This window comes from Larus michahellis, chromosome 3, assembly GCF_964199755.1.
Source record: "Larus michahellis chromosome 3, bLarMic1.1, whole genome shotgun sequence".
Lineage (NCBI taxonomy): Eukaryota > Metazoa > Chordata > Aves > Charadriiformes > Laridae > Larus > Larus michahellis.
The window spans coordinates 12,711,101-12,728,015 of NC_133898.1; the positions used below are offsets into that span (position 1 = coordinate 12,711,101).

The 16,915-nt window shown below is 41.5% G+C and overlaps 1 protein-coding gene across 7 annotated transcripts in view; it reads right to left on the minus strand.

Moving 5' to 3' along the window:
* The window catches only part of SPTBN1 (spectrin beta, non-erythrocytic 1), a 139,585-nt gene that overhangs the window by 85,408 nt on the left and 37,262 nt on the right, over positions 1-16,915 (minus strand). For all 7 annotated transcript variants that reach the window (XM_074578624.1, XM_074578625.1, XM_074578619.1 and 4 more), the window contains one exon: positions 10,434-10,630. In XM_074578624.1, coding sequence (XP_074434725.1) covers positions 10,434-10,581 — 148 coding nt within the window. In that variant the 5' untranslated portion in view covers positions 10,582-10,630. The remainder of the gene's footprint in view (positions 1-10,433; positions 10,631-16,915) is intronic.

The following is a 16,915-nucleotide window of genomic DNA, read 5'->3' on the forward strand; positions in this document are numbered from 1 at the left end:
ATAATTATGAAACTAGTTAATCATCACCCTTGTCTCTCCCTCTTTACTCTTATTTGCTCTTGTAAATTTTCTAGTTGGTGACTAACTAGAAAAAAAATCACAAGATAAAAAGGATGATTTATTAATCTAAAATGCCACAGAAATCACATAACATTTGCTCTTCTCCTGAAAGAGGGTAAAGTTCTTACACATCCCATCAGTGTGCCAGCTAGGAGCTGAAAACTTGTAATCACGTTTGCCTTCTTGACCTCCCTGCTGATACCCCCCATCTACACAGTAAAAACACAGTCTCTCCCTGTATATGCAACAGAGTAAGGAAAGATGTTTTTTTGCTGTGGATTGTTCTACAGTGTAATAGAAAATAGGGGTTTTTAATCATATTTGACAATTTGCATAACATTAATCCTGAAAAAGTTAGCTCTTTTCCCTCTAGTTTATATCTAAGATGCTGGAACAGAGAGAAAAGCAGCCCACACACTAAGCAGAAATTAGCATGCCAACTTAATTACCTCTTCTGCAGGTATTAGCGGGAACAGAACCATTCATCTTATAAGCCCGCCATTTCCTGCAATACTTAAGACACTGTCTCAGAAGAAGGTGAAATAAATACAAACAAAACCAAGAGATCTGCTCTTAAGTAACATTTCTATTTTAGAAAGTATTTCAATTTTACTGTTTAAAGGGGATTTTAGGTCAGTAGCAAACACCAAGGCATTTGGTCCTCCAAGTCCCTTCCAGATATGTTCTCTGTGACTCATATGGGTTTGGGAGAGCCAATGCAATCAAAATGTAAGAGAAAGGGGCAGACTAAAAGGCAAGAGACAAGGATTTTTATTACACAAGGGTCTGTTCACATGCTTTCCTTTTGCCACGTCCAGGCTGGCCTTTCAGGAGCTCCACGTCGAGTCCCAGGCACAAACCAGCTTTGGACTCAAGATAAACCTGTAGGTTGTGATGTCCGAGACCAAAGCAGCACAAAACCTTTGGGAGTCTTTTCACAAATCAGGCCAGAATATCAATTTATTACTGAAACTGGGTCAATTCCACTTGGTTTCGGGTTTCAGGTTTCAGTTTATACAAGTCCCAGATTAACAGGAAAGTTGACATGACTTTTGTAACAGCGCGTCCTTGCTAACTGCAACAGTGGAATACTTGCCAGGAGAGCCCACAGGAGAGAGCTACATGAGCCACTTGTGTTTGGAACTAATCATGGTTTGTGGTGGTTTGTATTCCAGTCCAAATGGGTTCTTCCAAACTGCACTGCTTCCCATTCTCCATGAACTCAGCAAAGCAGGGAAGCCATCTCTGAAAAACCCTTAACAACGACATTCACAGGCCTTGTTTGTGGCCCGTGAAATGTCCTTGGTTTTCTCCCGGACTTGGATGAATAACCCTTAAAAAGTCTATTAAAATCAAGCATGGTGCACAGGTACGCACTTAACATACTAGCTTTCTGTGAAATTCTGGCATGAAAACACTTTCAATTTTCATCCAGAAAATTATTTTTTATGGGTTTTAATGTGCTTTTTTTTTTTAGAAGCTGGCATTATTTCCATTGCCTCTCCCTCTCTCCTCTCCTCCTCTATCTGAATTGCATCTATGGTTATACGTAGGAAAGAGAGCGAGAGATTCCCACCCCGGTTTTCATTTTCTTCCTTTTGCACCGTTTCTTTTTTTTCCAGTTTGACCATGAACACAGCAGATGCACTGTTGCTACACCGCAATCACTGAGGCATGAAAATTCAATCTCCTGAGCAAAATAGAAATTGGGTGAAAACAACAAGTAGAACACACTGATCTTTCACAAATCTCTGTAAGCCAGAGTATTTATTTCTACTATTTCCCTTCCTTCACATAGGCAGAACAGAAAAGCATATAAACTATATTAATGTTCGCAAACACGTCCCAGTTGTGACCAGCCACATTCACATGTGGTCAGTTTAGGGGAGAAGAATAAAAAAGTACCTGTTTTGCCAGTTCCATAACTGGAGGAGCTTGAGCCCCTAAATTGGAAAGCTCTGAAGTTAACTTAACTGGGCTCCCTACAGAATTTTAGATCCTCTTATACCTAAGCAACAAAGTTCTAGAAAAGCAGAGGCAGTACAGGCTTGTGCTGATCCTGTAGTTCATTCAAAATAAAAGACAAGAAAAGTATTAGAAAAAAAAATATGTTGGAAGGTTGGGTTTTTTTTTAAAAAAAAAAACAAAAAACAAAAAACAAAACCCAACATACTAGATGCAGAAACATGAGCTGAAGGTCTCATTTTCAAAGACAACATAAGAGAGACAGGTCTTTGTTTATTTCCAAAAACCTCCTTTCATCAAGCCTGACCCACAAAATCTCCCCATCTAGGAATTGCCTAGAAATCTCTGCAGAAAAGCTTAGTGGTCAATTGACAAGTACTAACAGTCTCAAACTCATGAATTTATTATTCCAGAGCAAACCACATTTCGTTTTTATAGAATGTACAGAATAAATAAAATATATTACACACTTATATGTACAAATACTGTCTACATTTGACACCCATCCACCTTAAAGGCTCAATAACATTTAAAGGAAGCAAAACTTAAAAAAAATCATCGTACAACAAACACATACAAAGCGGTTGGCAAAAGAATAGTATTGTATGCATTGCTCACTAGAAGAGTTCAAAACTATGACGGAGAATGCTAGAAACTAAAAAAGTGGAACTTGGAAGTGGATTTTCATCATCCTCTCTACTTGTCTGGCCCTCATCCGTGTTTCTGTTCTTTTTGCCTCTTCCCCCATCAAGGCAATTTGTCTCAAGGCAATCTGGGTTTATATCTCTCCAGGATATTACCTCAAGATAAGAATCAAAGCTCTGATCTGAAAGAATGATTTCATCACTAATCTTTCCCCATTAGAAGAGCTCCAAGGTTAACAGAAATCAGTAAACATTTTTTAATCCTGTATTGAATTTTGCTTTGCAGTACGCTCTGCTCGACATTATTTATACTTCAGGGAGTGCTTTCATGTAGTATCCAAGCAATAAATAGAAGGAAAAATGCAAGGCACATTGCGGATTTGGCTGAATAAATAAAATAAATACAGAAACATCGCTACCTAGATGTGCTAAAGACATGAGATGAGAACATTTTCTTCTGCATATGCATTTTTTGTGGAAAGACTTCTTTTAAATTATAGGCTCACAAATAGGTTTTGAAATGCATCTACAGCCAGCCTCATCCTTGATCAAATAATTTTTTTAAAGAAATTATTGCCATTATTAGCACATAGTTCCTGTAAACAAGTAATCCTTTCCATTAAGACGACTCAGAAAAATATCTAAAAACAATCTCACCATTTCAATGAAGGGTCATTGCTAGTTACCCCATGGTTTCTGTGTATTAAACATCCCCAAAACATTGATTCCAACAGCAAAGGACATTATAGTGTGTTCAGCCTTCAGGTTTCCCATGCTGGGCCGCTATGGGTCAGATTCCCAGCTGTAAATCAGCGTGGTCTCACAGAAACTGAGAGAGAATGCCAGTTAATACCAGCTGACAATCTGGCTGGTAGGTCTCCTCCTAAATCATCAGCTGCAGCATGATTTTATCTCAGCTGTACTGTTGCACCTGGCATAGCTCTCACTGACTACATGGAGGGTATCTCCCAGCAAGTATTTTTTCCCTTTCTTTCAGCAGCTGGTGCAGCCAGAGTGTTTTACTCCCCTTCACAAATCCTACCCCACCTCTCCCTGCTGGGCTGGCCTCTCCCTGCTTCAGCTGATGCAGAACGCGGCGTCTCACTCATCTGGCTTTGCAGGCAGCCAAAAGCACGTTCCCCTGGTGCTTCCACTCTTTGCTGATGCCGTGATGATGAACGGATGATGAAAACTAAAATAGACAGGGGAGAGCTGTGCTGTGCCAGTCTGGGAATTAAGGCATAGTTCTCACCTAAAATCAGTGCAAGTAAGCACGCTATGAAAGTTAGTGCAGTGCCAACGTGTCTAACACTCAGGTATGATAAAGGAGATTTCCCTGCTTTCAGGATTACCCTCATGGGTATTTCATTGGCAATATCCTAAAAGCAGATACGCATATGCACACACGCACACAGAGTCAGCATACACATATTAGTTTTCCATCTTCTTCCTCTAGGTACAGATGGCTTTTTATGTTTAATCACTGCTTAACTACAGGACAGAATTCTCTCCTACATTACGTTGTTAAATTACTGAATTGCTGTCTAAGCACAGTCCGCCCTTTGTGGATAAGGGCTGGCATATGTCTAGAGTTCTCCATAAGAAATTACAAGCAGCAGATACGCTACCTGTATTCCAGTCCAGGAGCTTAACGCACAGGAATTCAAAGATCTAAAGATTGATCAATACAGGCTCATTTGCTGACAAGATGCTGGGCTCTTCCATGGACAGGTCCAACTCAATATTGCTTAGTCTTGAAAGAATTTAATCAGAGATGTAAAATGACCGCAGCCGTCAGACTTTCCAGGGTGGGGCTGCCAGCAACTGCTCCCATCCTGCTCCCTCTCCAAAGAAGCAAAAAGCCTATTTTTCCAGCTCCACTTGTCCTGCCTGAGCACCGTGTGCCGGATTGCAGTTATTCACCAGGACGCAAATAACTTTCATGCATCGCTCTATTACTGAGTTATCGTAAATACTACCCGTGAAGCAAACAAGCATGTATGATTCCAGAAAATTCCTCACTTACATTCAGCGGTACTTTTTCTCAGAAGCCTGTCTCTGTACTCAGGAAGCTACATTGGACCACAGATCTGGTATCTAATCAGACTACAAAGAATCTGACTTACACCTCCATGTAGTTTGCACACTACTTGTTTGATTCTAAAGAGAGAGAGAGAGAGAGAGAGCAAACCCACAAACTATGCATAACTGGTACCAAAAACCATGTTACTATAGCAATGGGATACAAATGACCTCTGTACCAAATTACATTTTTTGATGGGACATCACTGAATCCAAGTTATTCATGTTTACTTGAAAGTCATTTTATGTACCACAGACATAGAGTGACACTTCTTTTGGGGTCAGTCCACTGACGATCTTTAAAATAAAAGTGCTAAGAGCAAAATATTATTTATTGTCTGGTTTTTGCTATTTGCTTTAAAAACAGTTCTCCACTAGGAACCATAAAAGTGAACACGTTAATCAGCAGTGGCAGATGGGCTACGCATTTTCTTGTTTTCTGGTAGGAGCACAGTGTTCATCAATAGCCACAGCCAGTACCGCAGGTGACATGCATTAAGTGTAGCAGCTTCTCCACTGCCACACGTTCTCCCTTGATGCCCGCATGACACAGAACACGCAAAATGATACTCCTGTTTTTAACACCAGTTTCCTACAGATTCTGTTTAAGTACTGCATCTTAGAAACGACCGCTGAGAAATTGTTCCCAGAAGTGAAATCCAGCAGGAATGCATTGGGTGAGGTCAACATTTGGAAAAGCTTTTGTTGAAATAATTCCATCAGCTTTTACCTGAGCAAAGTAAGATTTTTTTCAAAATAGGCCCTTTCATACTCACCTGTGTAAGTCTGCATTAGGCCTTTGGCTGCTGAACAAAAACATGGACTAGTAGCCAGCACTGCCGTACCAGTGCTGAGAAGATGCATCTGCAGTTTCACTGCTGTGAAGCTTTTGTTTCTGTTTAGTGTCGAGTGAATCCTTCAACGTACCCTTCAAACTTGATTTACGAGCACCAATATACTGCTGAGTTCTCTTTCCTTAACCATTTGCTGTTATTAAAATTAGTGCACTGAGTTTCAAGTCCCAGATAGCTCGGGACTGGATATTCATTAAAAGTACTGCAAGAAATTATTGTCAGTATGTTCTTTCAAGGCCGAGAATAAACAAAAGGTTTGTTCTCTTTAGCTCTAAATCATCGTATTTTGTCTTTTTTTATTGCCTTGAGACCTGAAACTTCATTCTGACCATGCAGATTTCTTCTCTCTTTAGTGTATGCAGCAGTAACTTTGCTAAGGGAGAGATCCTAGAGAGCAGGGACAAGCAGATGCGTGGTATCTGAAGAGTCCTACAAGTGGGATCTATCTTTTCACTTTTTTGGGAGGTTGTTCTGCTTACTTTCTGCAGTGGAGATATGGGGGGGAATGGCTCAATTATCAGGGCCAAAAGTGCTAACTAGCCCCACACGGTACCCAGCACTTTCCCATTGCAAGTTTTCTCTATCTATTTAATTTCAACGATTTCGTCCTTTGTTTCTGGGAGAATTTAAGTTACTGGCATGAATTAGAAGCCTTGTTTCTCTCTGCGCAATCGGGACAAATAAGGAAAGCTGCATGACAAATGCAGTCTCCTCACGTGTATTCCCCTGTAAGGTCCATGAATGCTGGGACACGCAACGCTAGCAAGTGTCCTGACCTATGCGCAGTCACTCAGGTGGAGCTGCAAAAGGAATGCGCAGCTCCATCTGCCCTTCGCTAAGATATGCCTCTGTTCTTTCATAAACTTTGAAACTATCTTTAATTCTTACGCCAGACAGCTGAGTCACAGGCCTTCTGGTCACTCAGGTGAACCCAGAGGACAAAAGGGCAAAATACAAATGAGCAGAAAAGCAAGCAACTTTAGCTGAGCATTTTTTTAATATTGATTTAGCTACCTGAAGAAATGGAAAGTTTTGGCGGTGACCATTCTCATACTACCTGAAAACAGCATCCAAGACAAGAAGCATGGTACATCTGAATGTCACAGTCCCCGACTGAGTGTGAAAAATTCTGCTGAACCACCAAACTGTTTCTTAAGGCTTTCATAAGAGCTCTACGCACCAAGGCACCGCACAGCAAATCTTGTTAGCTAATGGTCCTTGGTAGACGAAATCTAACACCTGAGGATTTGTGAATGAAGAATTTTGCACAAACATGATACCTTTTTGGCTTCTACAGAGCAGGCAGAATTACCTAGTCTTCCAGCAAGACCTTCCAAAGAACCACAGAGAACAAGGACAGGTGAAAGATGATTTCCTACAGTGGGATATCTTACTTTACGAAGTAGATATCGGTTACCTTCTTCTCATATCAGTTGCAGAGTGAGTTAATTCAACATGAGTGGCAACCAATCTGGTTGCATATCCCTTCAAATCTGAATTCTGATTGAAAGCTGAGTTCCCAGATGATTTATTTGTTTTAAACTGAAACAGTCCTTCACTTTCTGGTTTTCACAGTACGCAAACCACTTTAATAATACCGGTTATCAGCTGCTACGATGACTACAGTACTTTTCTACTATTATTATATCATACCTGCTTTAACAGAGGTTTTCTCCAATACTCTGTCTTTTCTGATCACAGATTATTCTGTCCACCATCTCCTGCTTTGCTCTTTAAATACTTCCTCATCCTGTTGGAACGCGGGGCCATTACGATTCTTTCTAGAACAGAGTGGCTACAGAAGTCACTTCTTGCCTACCCATTCCCTACCTTTACCTTAAAGGAAGTAAAATTACAGTAAACTAGACTCAGTACAAGATGAAAGCTCCACAGAAGAGGCACTTCACAACTCGTTGACGAATGTGGACAGAAGATCCTTGCACCAACAGAAAGATTCATATTGAGCATACAGCTATTAGTTAGGCAGTATAAAATGCCTACGGCTATTCTACTTTTGAATGCAACAGCTTGCAATCCTGTAGGTGGGGAATAAAGAACCAGTGCCTGGCCTGTTGATTTTGAAACCTTTCATACTAGGACAAGGAGATAATGATACACACGCATTTCATAAACTGCAAGATGTTGACAATCTTTTGATTTATCTTGTGACTTAAATGAAAGGCAGACACACCGGAAGAGCTGGACATCCACAGGCAGTCTTTAGATACAACTAATCCAGGACCTCTGGGAAGAAAAACACTGTTGTCAGAAGATGGCCAGTCGTGGAGGTGTGGGAAGATGTTTGTGTCCGCAAAGAGCCAGTGCCCATCTAAGTCAGACTGGAGTGTTACTCGGTGAGCCTGGGCCCTGCAGGTGGTGCACAACTACTTCTGCTTCAGAGAGCAGCGAAATTCACCCAGAGGAAAGTGATGGTGCAATAGGCAGTCAAATTTATGGGTTTTAGAGACCAGAAGAGCCTCCTGATATCCAGCATGGCTTTGTGTGCACTACCAGCCACGGGCTTTCACAGTGATTATCGTGTCTGATCCTGTGACAAGCAGCTGAATCAGAGTACACCTTTCCAGAAAAAGCCTGTCTCAATTTAAAGACTACAATGACAGAGACAATTGCTATCCCAGTTCCAGGCTGCAAGGTGATTTCCCTAGCTGTTAAAAGACCTGGAAATGCCTGCCTTTCTAGGGAGATCCAAGGAAAGATTACTCACCAGGCAGCATATCGGAAAATACACGTTGAACGGTGCCAGGAGCACCACGGCTCAGCCTTTAACTATAACCTTCGATTTGCAACACAAACCTCTCTTCATTCCTCTCTCCCTGCATCATGATTAGACTTTCAAGCAGTGCTGCAGCAGTGCAGTACGCTAAGCCAAGTTTTGGCAGCACACAGCATTCTCAACACTAACAGTAGAGAATTACAGGTATGAAACATATCAAATTAAAATAACTATGATTAATGCTCATTACGAAAAAAATTAATACATCATTCTCTGGGAAAGTGTTTCAGTATGCCTCTGAATTGAATCTTCAGCACAATTATTTGCTTTACATCGGTATTTGTTTTAGGCTATCTAAATAATTCAAGTACTTTCCTTACATTACTTCTCCTTGAAATACGAGTTTCATGTTTATTATTCATTACTCAGATGGGGAGCTCTGCTTGCCATAAAAGTAAGTGGAACAACGAACTGCAGCAAAGGCTAGATCTGGAATCCAAATGCGGCTAATGAGCTTTGTACCAAAAGCACTTCCCACCCAGGGAATATAATATAACCTACAACCAGTAATGTGGCAGGAGTAAAATACAGTTTCTTCCTCAATCAAGATCAAACTATTGAAAAAAAAAAAACAAACCCCAACAAGTCAAGATTCTTCTCGTCTACCACTAATCTACCGCCATAGGCATCAGTCAGGCTGCTTCTGAGGTCAGGCCTTTTCACCTGTAATTTCAAATGCACTCCATCATGAGAACTGCTGTAATTAAAAGTCTTCTAAAGATAGCAAAATTCAGTGCACATCCTTTCTGCGAGCAGTTCCATTAAGTTGATACGATTACTATCCTCAGTGAGAGTTACATGATCTGCTCTCTGCCCACCTGCGTGAACCACTTCATTTCCCAGTTGCTCAGCTCCAAACCTGATCCTGCCCTGTGCCTGGCACGGAAAGGTGTTCTGCATCTAATGCACTCCCACAGCTGGCAGCAAGAGGAGAAAGGGCACACCGTGCTGCGGAGTCAGTCTCATCGGAATCACAAATGAAACAGATGATACCTTTGTCTCAGTACAGTTAATTTAATAAACCTGTTTCAACACATTATAAAGTGTTGGGTTTAAAATGGCCCTTGCAACTAAAATTTCACCAGCAGAAAGCTCAGCATATTTGGAGCTGTTTTCCATGCTTACGGTATGTCCCACGCTACTGAGGCATTTTGTTCAGAGGTCAAGAATGTGGGCATGCTACCATAAGAGTCAGGAAATCATTTACAGACATATAAAAATTGCTTTGCAGGGCAGTGCCTCAGAGCTGAGAGGACATGACATAATCTCCTTGCTGTATAAACAGATTTGGTTAATATACAGCCTCTAATACGCAATAATCAAATCTTTTAAACAACAAAAAAAAAGGAACCAATCAAATTTCATTTCTCTGCTGGTAAGAGTGTCATTCGGTAGAAGACATCATGTATTTCAGAAGCTCTGCTTCTTCAGAAAACTTTGTAGTTTCAGCATTATTTACTAAACGACAGCTGTCTCCATCTACCACATTCCTCCATTTCAGGACAGATGAGATGTTTTGAACACTTGCAAATGAAGATATTTTGACACAGAATTTTGTTATCTTCCTGATTTTTTCCGAATTTGGAAACCGGCATCATTGCCAATCACAGAAACCCAATCAAACCAATTTGAATACACAGCCAAAAATGGTTAATATCTGATGAGACTGATGAGGTGGAAAAGAGTCAATACAACCGTCTAATAAAAATAATAATAATAAAAACCAAAACACACACGGATGGAATTTCTGCTCTCCTGTGCTTACACCAAAGAAGTCTCCATAATAAATCTGAACAGCCAAGTGTTTGCAAAATACCAGATATGAGCACATCCTGCAAAGCAATGTGATACCATCATGTCCCACTAACGTCAACAGACAAAGCAATCTCAAAAATTGTTTGGTCAAACTGCATTTGACCTCAGGAAAATTTCAGCTCTAGTTTACCGACAAGGTGCAGGCACTGAAGACAGACAGTATCTTGTACTATCTCGTACATACAGCATCAGAGCTTTGCTCATGTGATCAGCGCTTACCAGCTAGGGCCTTGATGCGGGATCGTTCAAACAGACGAGCAGAACTATTTTCGTTGTCCCAGTCATCAACATCCCAGCGGTTGTTGACATCACTGTACTGCTGTTGGATTTCAATATTGTCATAATCTGTCGCTACTGTTGTCGTCATCTTGAGTCTTCTTAACCTATTCTCACCATCAGATTCTTCTTAAAAACCTCTGCAAAAGAAAAAAACGTAATAATAATTTAGACAATATACATATATTGGAAGAAAGTAGTAAAATTTAAGCTCAAGACTTCTGGTTTCAAAAACCAATTACTTTCACTCAAAGCCTGGGCACAAGCTCAAGAACAGGTTAGATACCAAACCAGTCCTTCAGAAAGCAAATGAATGCTCCAAGTCTTCATAAAAAAAAAAACCAAAGTACTTCACAAAAGCAAGAATTCAAGCCAGTAGCTTTGCTGCATACACATATCCATAACTGTTATGTTCAACTCCACACAAAATGGAACATGTATGAAACGGTGCAGTAAGATACTTTCGCAATTGTTATTTTCAAAAGCAGCCCGTCGGTTTTATAAATCTGTGATTGTTGGCTAAAGCATATGGAGCTGTGGATAACTCTGCTAAGAAAAACCTGAAGTGCAAAGAAGACCTCAACACCTTTACAAAATGGTGCAAATTCTGATGAAAAAAATGCAAATGCTTAAGAAGTCACATAAGCATTTGACCAGTAGAGGCCTTTTAACTTAGATCTGAAAAAAACATTTCTTCCTGCACATGAAACTGCTGACTTTGTGACCAGTCATAGGAATTTATTTATGAACTAATCCAGATAAATACAACTAACTTTGCTTTGAACTCTCCCTAGCAACAAAATGGTAGCCCACTAACGCAACTCTGTACATGAGGTTCTCCTCTTTCAGGCAGTCAGATGCTGTTGGCATATTCATACTGTTTTCCAATCGGAATTTGCATGTACTTATCAGCACTAAATATAAAAGATCCTAACACCTCCTCTAGGGGAAGAGGAGGGAGGTTATAAACGGCTGCTAAACTCGGGGCTGTGAACCCTGCAGAAACAGCCGTTGGGCTGGGAGCACGGATCCCGAGCTCTCCCCATCACTGGGGCTGAAGTAGCGGCTGTGTTGCATCCTCCATAACCCAATCCCTCCAAAATCAGCGCTCCGAGAGACCCGAAAGGCTGGCCCTGAAGAGCAAACACACAATTCACCTTTGTAAAAATGTAACAGTTATAAAAAACACAGTTAAATATTTAGGAAAGGGGACGTGACCAGGTTTTAACAGAAACGGTCATATTACAGGAAGACTCAGTACCTGAGAAAAATCTCTAATTTTGTGGATCAGCTGGCGGAGAGGCGACAAGCCTCCCTCCCCGCTGGCCCGGCCATCTGGTGCCACCTACTGACACAGGGGAGCAGGGCATGGCACCGCATCTCCTCCCACATCCCTGTCCGGCCGCATCCCTGCCAGCATGGCTTTAACAGTTCGCATTCAATCCAAAGAGCGTGCGGATTCCGCAGCTGACATAAATCCAGCTCACACGGGAAAAACAACATATTTACTATCACTGCTTGAGCACTCAGGACGCATTAATTTTCCAGACGTCCTAGGATGAAAAGGCCGGTTTGATTTTTCTCCTGTTCTCCACCACAGAAGAGAAGGATCCTCATAAATTTACTTGCAAAATACTCTCTTCATTTTGCACAGAAAGGTGATACGAGCCACGCTTGGGGCTGTTACCTAAGAAGCTGTTACCGAAGGCTGTTTGTGAGAGATTCCACCTTGACAAGAGGTGGGAAGAAACCGCTTTAGTTACGGTAAACTGCCAACAGACCGAAAGAATATGGAAAAAACCTTGCGCTGGGAAAGATCTTTAAAATGACACTCCTTCGTTGCACATGCCTAGGCTAACATTTTCCAGCAGGGAGCTCAGGGGATGGATGGGTCCTTCCTCAGCTGGACAGACTCTGCCGCTAGGAGGGATGGAGCAGAATGGAGCAAAGACAGGGGAAAGGATTAGGTCCCACACGAAACATTTCTGCACAGCATTCACCACCTGATCCTCATCTGCTATCAAGCTTGGACAAAAGTCTCCCATTGATTCCTGTACACAGGTAGAAATCAGGGTTAATTCCAATAAAGTCCATGGAGTAATCATAGTATAAAAGACGAGTGGAATCAGACTGTTCTACAGCCCCAGTTTCAATCTTTTCAGCTTTCTATATTCATCATTGCCCAATGAAGAGGAGGAGATACACCACTGGAAAAGCAGCAGCTCAAATATAAAAATAAAAGCAGTGACCCTAAAAACGGGATGCAGCAACATGCTAATTCAGTATAGATGCTACAAGCCATCAGATTTCATTTATTTCTGTATCATCTGTGTTTACACGTACACATAACTGGATCCAGAATAAATTCAACTATAACTTGTGCTTTATCACTTCTCTTACCCTTCCTGAGCAGCACACAGGCAAAATCTATCCCAGATAAAGCTAAATGGAGCATGAAATGGGTCTCTTATCCAACACCTATAGGGCTGGAATACTTGCAACCTTGTTCTGATTCTGTAAAGATGGTAAAAATAAAAGCAGTGCCTCTTTTGCCGGCTGACATCAAGCTGCCTTTTCTGAGGTAGCTTTTCTGAGGCAGAGACGGGCAGCAGACACACACTGCAGTGACAAAAACAAGTACCTCGCAGCAAAGCACTTCTGTGGTGAAGTGAGGATAATACAATTCAATCCTAACTGAAATAAGCTGCCCTGCCTTCTTCCAAAGAAAGACTCAGCTACTTAAGCCCACGCTGAAAAACAATTTTTCTTAAGGCTCCTGTTGCAGCTCTGGTCCGGCACAACCCCCTGGTGCCTCTGGGAACGGGGAGGGAAGATAAACACCATCTCCAGCAGAAAGCTCCAGGTTTCTTACTACAGAAATGGAGGTCCTGCGGATGGGCTGAGCTACAACAGCAAATCTTGTTGCTAAGTTATGGATGTCTCTATTTGACAAAAGGAAACACAAACACTGTCTGCAGCTGCCCAGAGAGTAAAGAGTGAGAACGTTTCGGGAGCTCTTAATGTAGGTGAGTTCACTATTAATGACCTCAAGTGACATCTGTCAGACATAAACTTAGCCCTGCAGTTGAAAGACATAATCTGAAAAAAAATGTGTGTGTATACAATATACACATACATGTAACATATGTTTACATATTTATTTTAAGCCCAATATGTTACTTGCACTAACTGCCGCTCAATACCATAATTTCATTGGGTCAGACCTCCCCTGCTCGATGATTTGACCAGGTACTTTGTGAGTACAGATTTGTGTTATTGAGTACATTATTGCTTTATTGTGTAGTCAGCACAAAGCAGGAAACAGTTGCATTGTGTACCATTTGCTTACTGCAGCACTCTCCACTCATGCGCAAAGCACCCACCAACACCCTTGCAAGAAAACACTATAGAATCCGTAGCACAGGCAGAAAGCACGGGGACAGAAGAAAGCCTGTGCTCCAGCAGGAACAATCTTTGTAATTTAAACATCCTGGCACGGCTTTAAGCTGAAATACCAATCTAATAAAGGAACAATGTTTTCTGTGGAGAGCCAAATGTAACGTGAATTTCAGCTGTCAACATCCTGAGCAGTCTTAATACAGAGGAGTCCAAGCCAACCCATTCTCACAATACAATAGTCTCGAGCCTACTTATAACAAGACATTTTAGAAATGGCAGGTCCCAACTTCATTACCATTCACAATTCAGACACAGACTCTAAGTGGCCTTTATAAGGGGCTTAAAAACAGAGAAAACAGGGATTGGGATTTCTCAGCTAGTCCATGTCCTGAACTTCCGTGCCAGTGCTGCGCGCACCTGGACCTTGGGAGACATCAGCAGGCAAATAGAGGGATAAGCACGCACACGGGTGAACTAATAAATCGCACACAACTGTTCCAGTCCAAAATACTCAGCACAGACCCACCACGATGGGCTAAGAAAGGTTTTGTAAGTTTGAAAACTTCTGTCTTCATTGATAAAATATAACAGTGTATTGCCTTCTGTAGTTGATACAATACTGGAAGACCTCATGAGACTAAAGAGATCAAACCGTTTCATTTCAAAGCATTCTTTAAAACATACTGCATAATTTGAGGGTGGGGGGGGTTGGCATTATCTTCAAAAAGAAGAAATGGCTCGAAGAAAGAATCAGCTACCAGGAAGAACATTTTCTCAGACAATTATCAAAGGCAATATCCAGGGGTCAGACCTTTTGTATTTACTTTCAAAAATAAACCAGATACTGCTCTGTTTGTTTCTCAGATAATAGAAAACAAACAGTTTTATTCAGACCATCTGAAGAATGAATTCATTTTAAAAAAATTCATTGGCTACTTTTAAATGCAATAATGTAATTCACTAAGCAGGCTAAGACTATAATCACTAAAATTCTGCCATAACCACACATCTGGAATTGCTTCCTAATAGTTAACGTTTATCTTTAAAGTAAACATTAGTTTTTCGAGAGTTACTATTCTTCCATGAAGCGTTCTAAGCTATAGTTAGCTTCATGTTACTCTTACTACGTAAGAATTGTCAAGAGGTTTTTATGGTGTTATGATTGAAGAAAATATATTTTGAACAGCAATCCCCAAATGTTCTCATTACTTATGTAGATAGACTATTCCCTGGCTAATGCACGGTCCAACCTATTGCAGTTTTTCTGACAGTTAAGATAAATTGTGTATGACTGAATGGCTGAGAGGACTGAAAATGGGATATGGACACTTCCATCTCTAGGTTACTAGACCACATGGTCCAGAAACAAGTATGAGCACCAACCACTGTAATAAAAGGAATCGTTTCTCTCTATTTCCTACGATTCACTCATGTACATCAAAGAAACCAAAAATTACAAACCGCCTCCTTTCTGGTAGCCCTCTCTGAAACCAAGGCTGGACAAGCACAGAAATCAATTCAATTACCCTTTTTGCAGGACTTCCACCTCCGGAGGCTTTCACTCCCAGTCTGTACTGCTTTTCTCCTACTGATGACTTGGACCAGGGTAATTAGTAAATTCACTTTAGAATTATTATTATTATCAAAAGGTAGAAAATCTAGTTAAGATGTAACTGAACTTTGCGTTTATTCTGAGCAATAATAAACTGCCCCCTCCTAACAGCAGCACAACAGATATTTAATATATTTTAAAATGTCACTTTAAATCCGTATTTAAGCTGAAGAATGGAAATTCTTCTGAGCTCCCAGCATCCAGCCACATCTTGTCTCCCCATCAGGGTGAGATTCTTACCGTAACTTCCACAGAAAGGAAACTGGACTGATTACAGGTCAATTAGGACACTTTTGGAGAAGCTCAAGGCTGCACGCAAAAAGATATCCATATTCAGACACCCCTACAAGCCAAATTCTGCAAGTATTTAAAAAGTACTAGTTAGAAACTCAGAGCTCTACAGAGCAGCTGAACTGGAAAAGTGAAGTCCTGTGAGTAAAGCTTAAAAAGACTGGAAAATGCATGTCTCACTTCTACCCACTTCTTAACCTGAAGTTTAAGGAGCTGGTTTCCAGCGTGTCTCTACGCTCAGCCCAGAGACCACCACTTTGTATTATAGGAACCGTAACACGGTCTTTACAGAAAGAAGCTTCCCCTGCTCTGACAGGGCAGCACGGCCAACACAATTGCTTACATTTTGGTTTGTTGTTTCAGCTGCTGAACCAATTATAAAATAATAAAAGTACTAATATGGCAAGGCTTTAACTGCCTTGACCTCCAATATCCTCTCTCTCTCGTGTGCAGAGCCTACCGCCCAATACCATCTTTCCTTCGACAAACAGAACCACACTGTTTCTGTGTTTTCCAAACCAAGACTGCTCTACTGCTTTCCTGCTTGCTGCCCCAGTCAACCCACCTTCTGGTGCTGACTCTGGCTGGGGTTGTTCAGCCTGGAGCAGAGAAGGCTCTGGGGAGACCTTATAGCAGCCTTCCAGCACCTGAAGGGTGCTTACAGGAGAGATGGGGAGGGACTCTTTATCAGGAAGGATAATGATAGGACAAGGGGTAATGGTTTCAAACTGAAAGAGGGGAGATTTAGATTAGATATTAGGAAGAAATTCTTTACTGTGAGGGTGCTGAGCCACTGGAACAGGTTGCCCAGGGAAGCTGTGGCTGCCCCATCCCTGGAAGTGTTCAAGGCCAGGCTGGATGGGGCTTTGAGCAGCCTGGTCTAGTGGGAGGTGTCCCTGCCCAGAGCAGGGGGGTAGAAGCTAGGTGATCTTTAAGGTCCCTTCCAACCCAAACCATTCTGTGATTCTATGACTCCTCTGGCTGTCCCTGCTGTGGGATGTGGAGGCCAAGAGCTGGAAGCACCCTGAAAGGTCATAGGAAAGGGGCAGGCAGGCTGTGCTACAGAGGAGTCAAATGCCACAGTCAGTGTGTAGGGCACAGACACTTCAGGAATGCACAAACA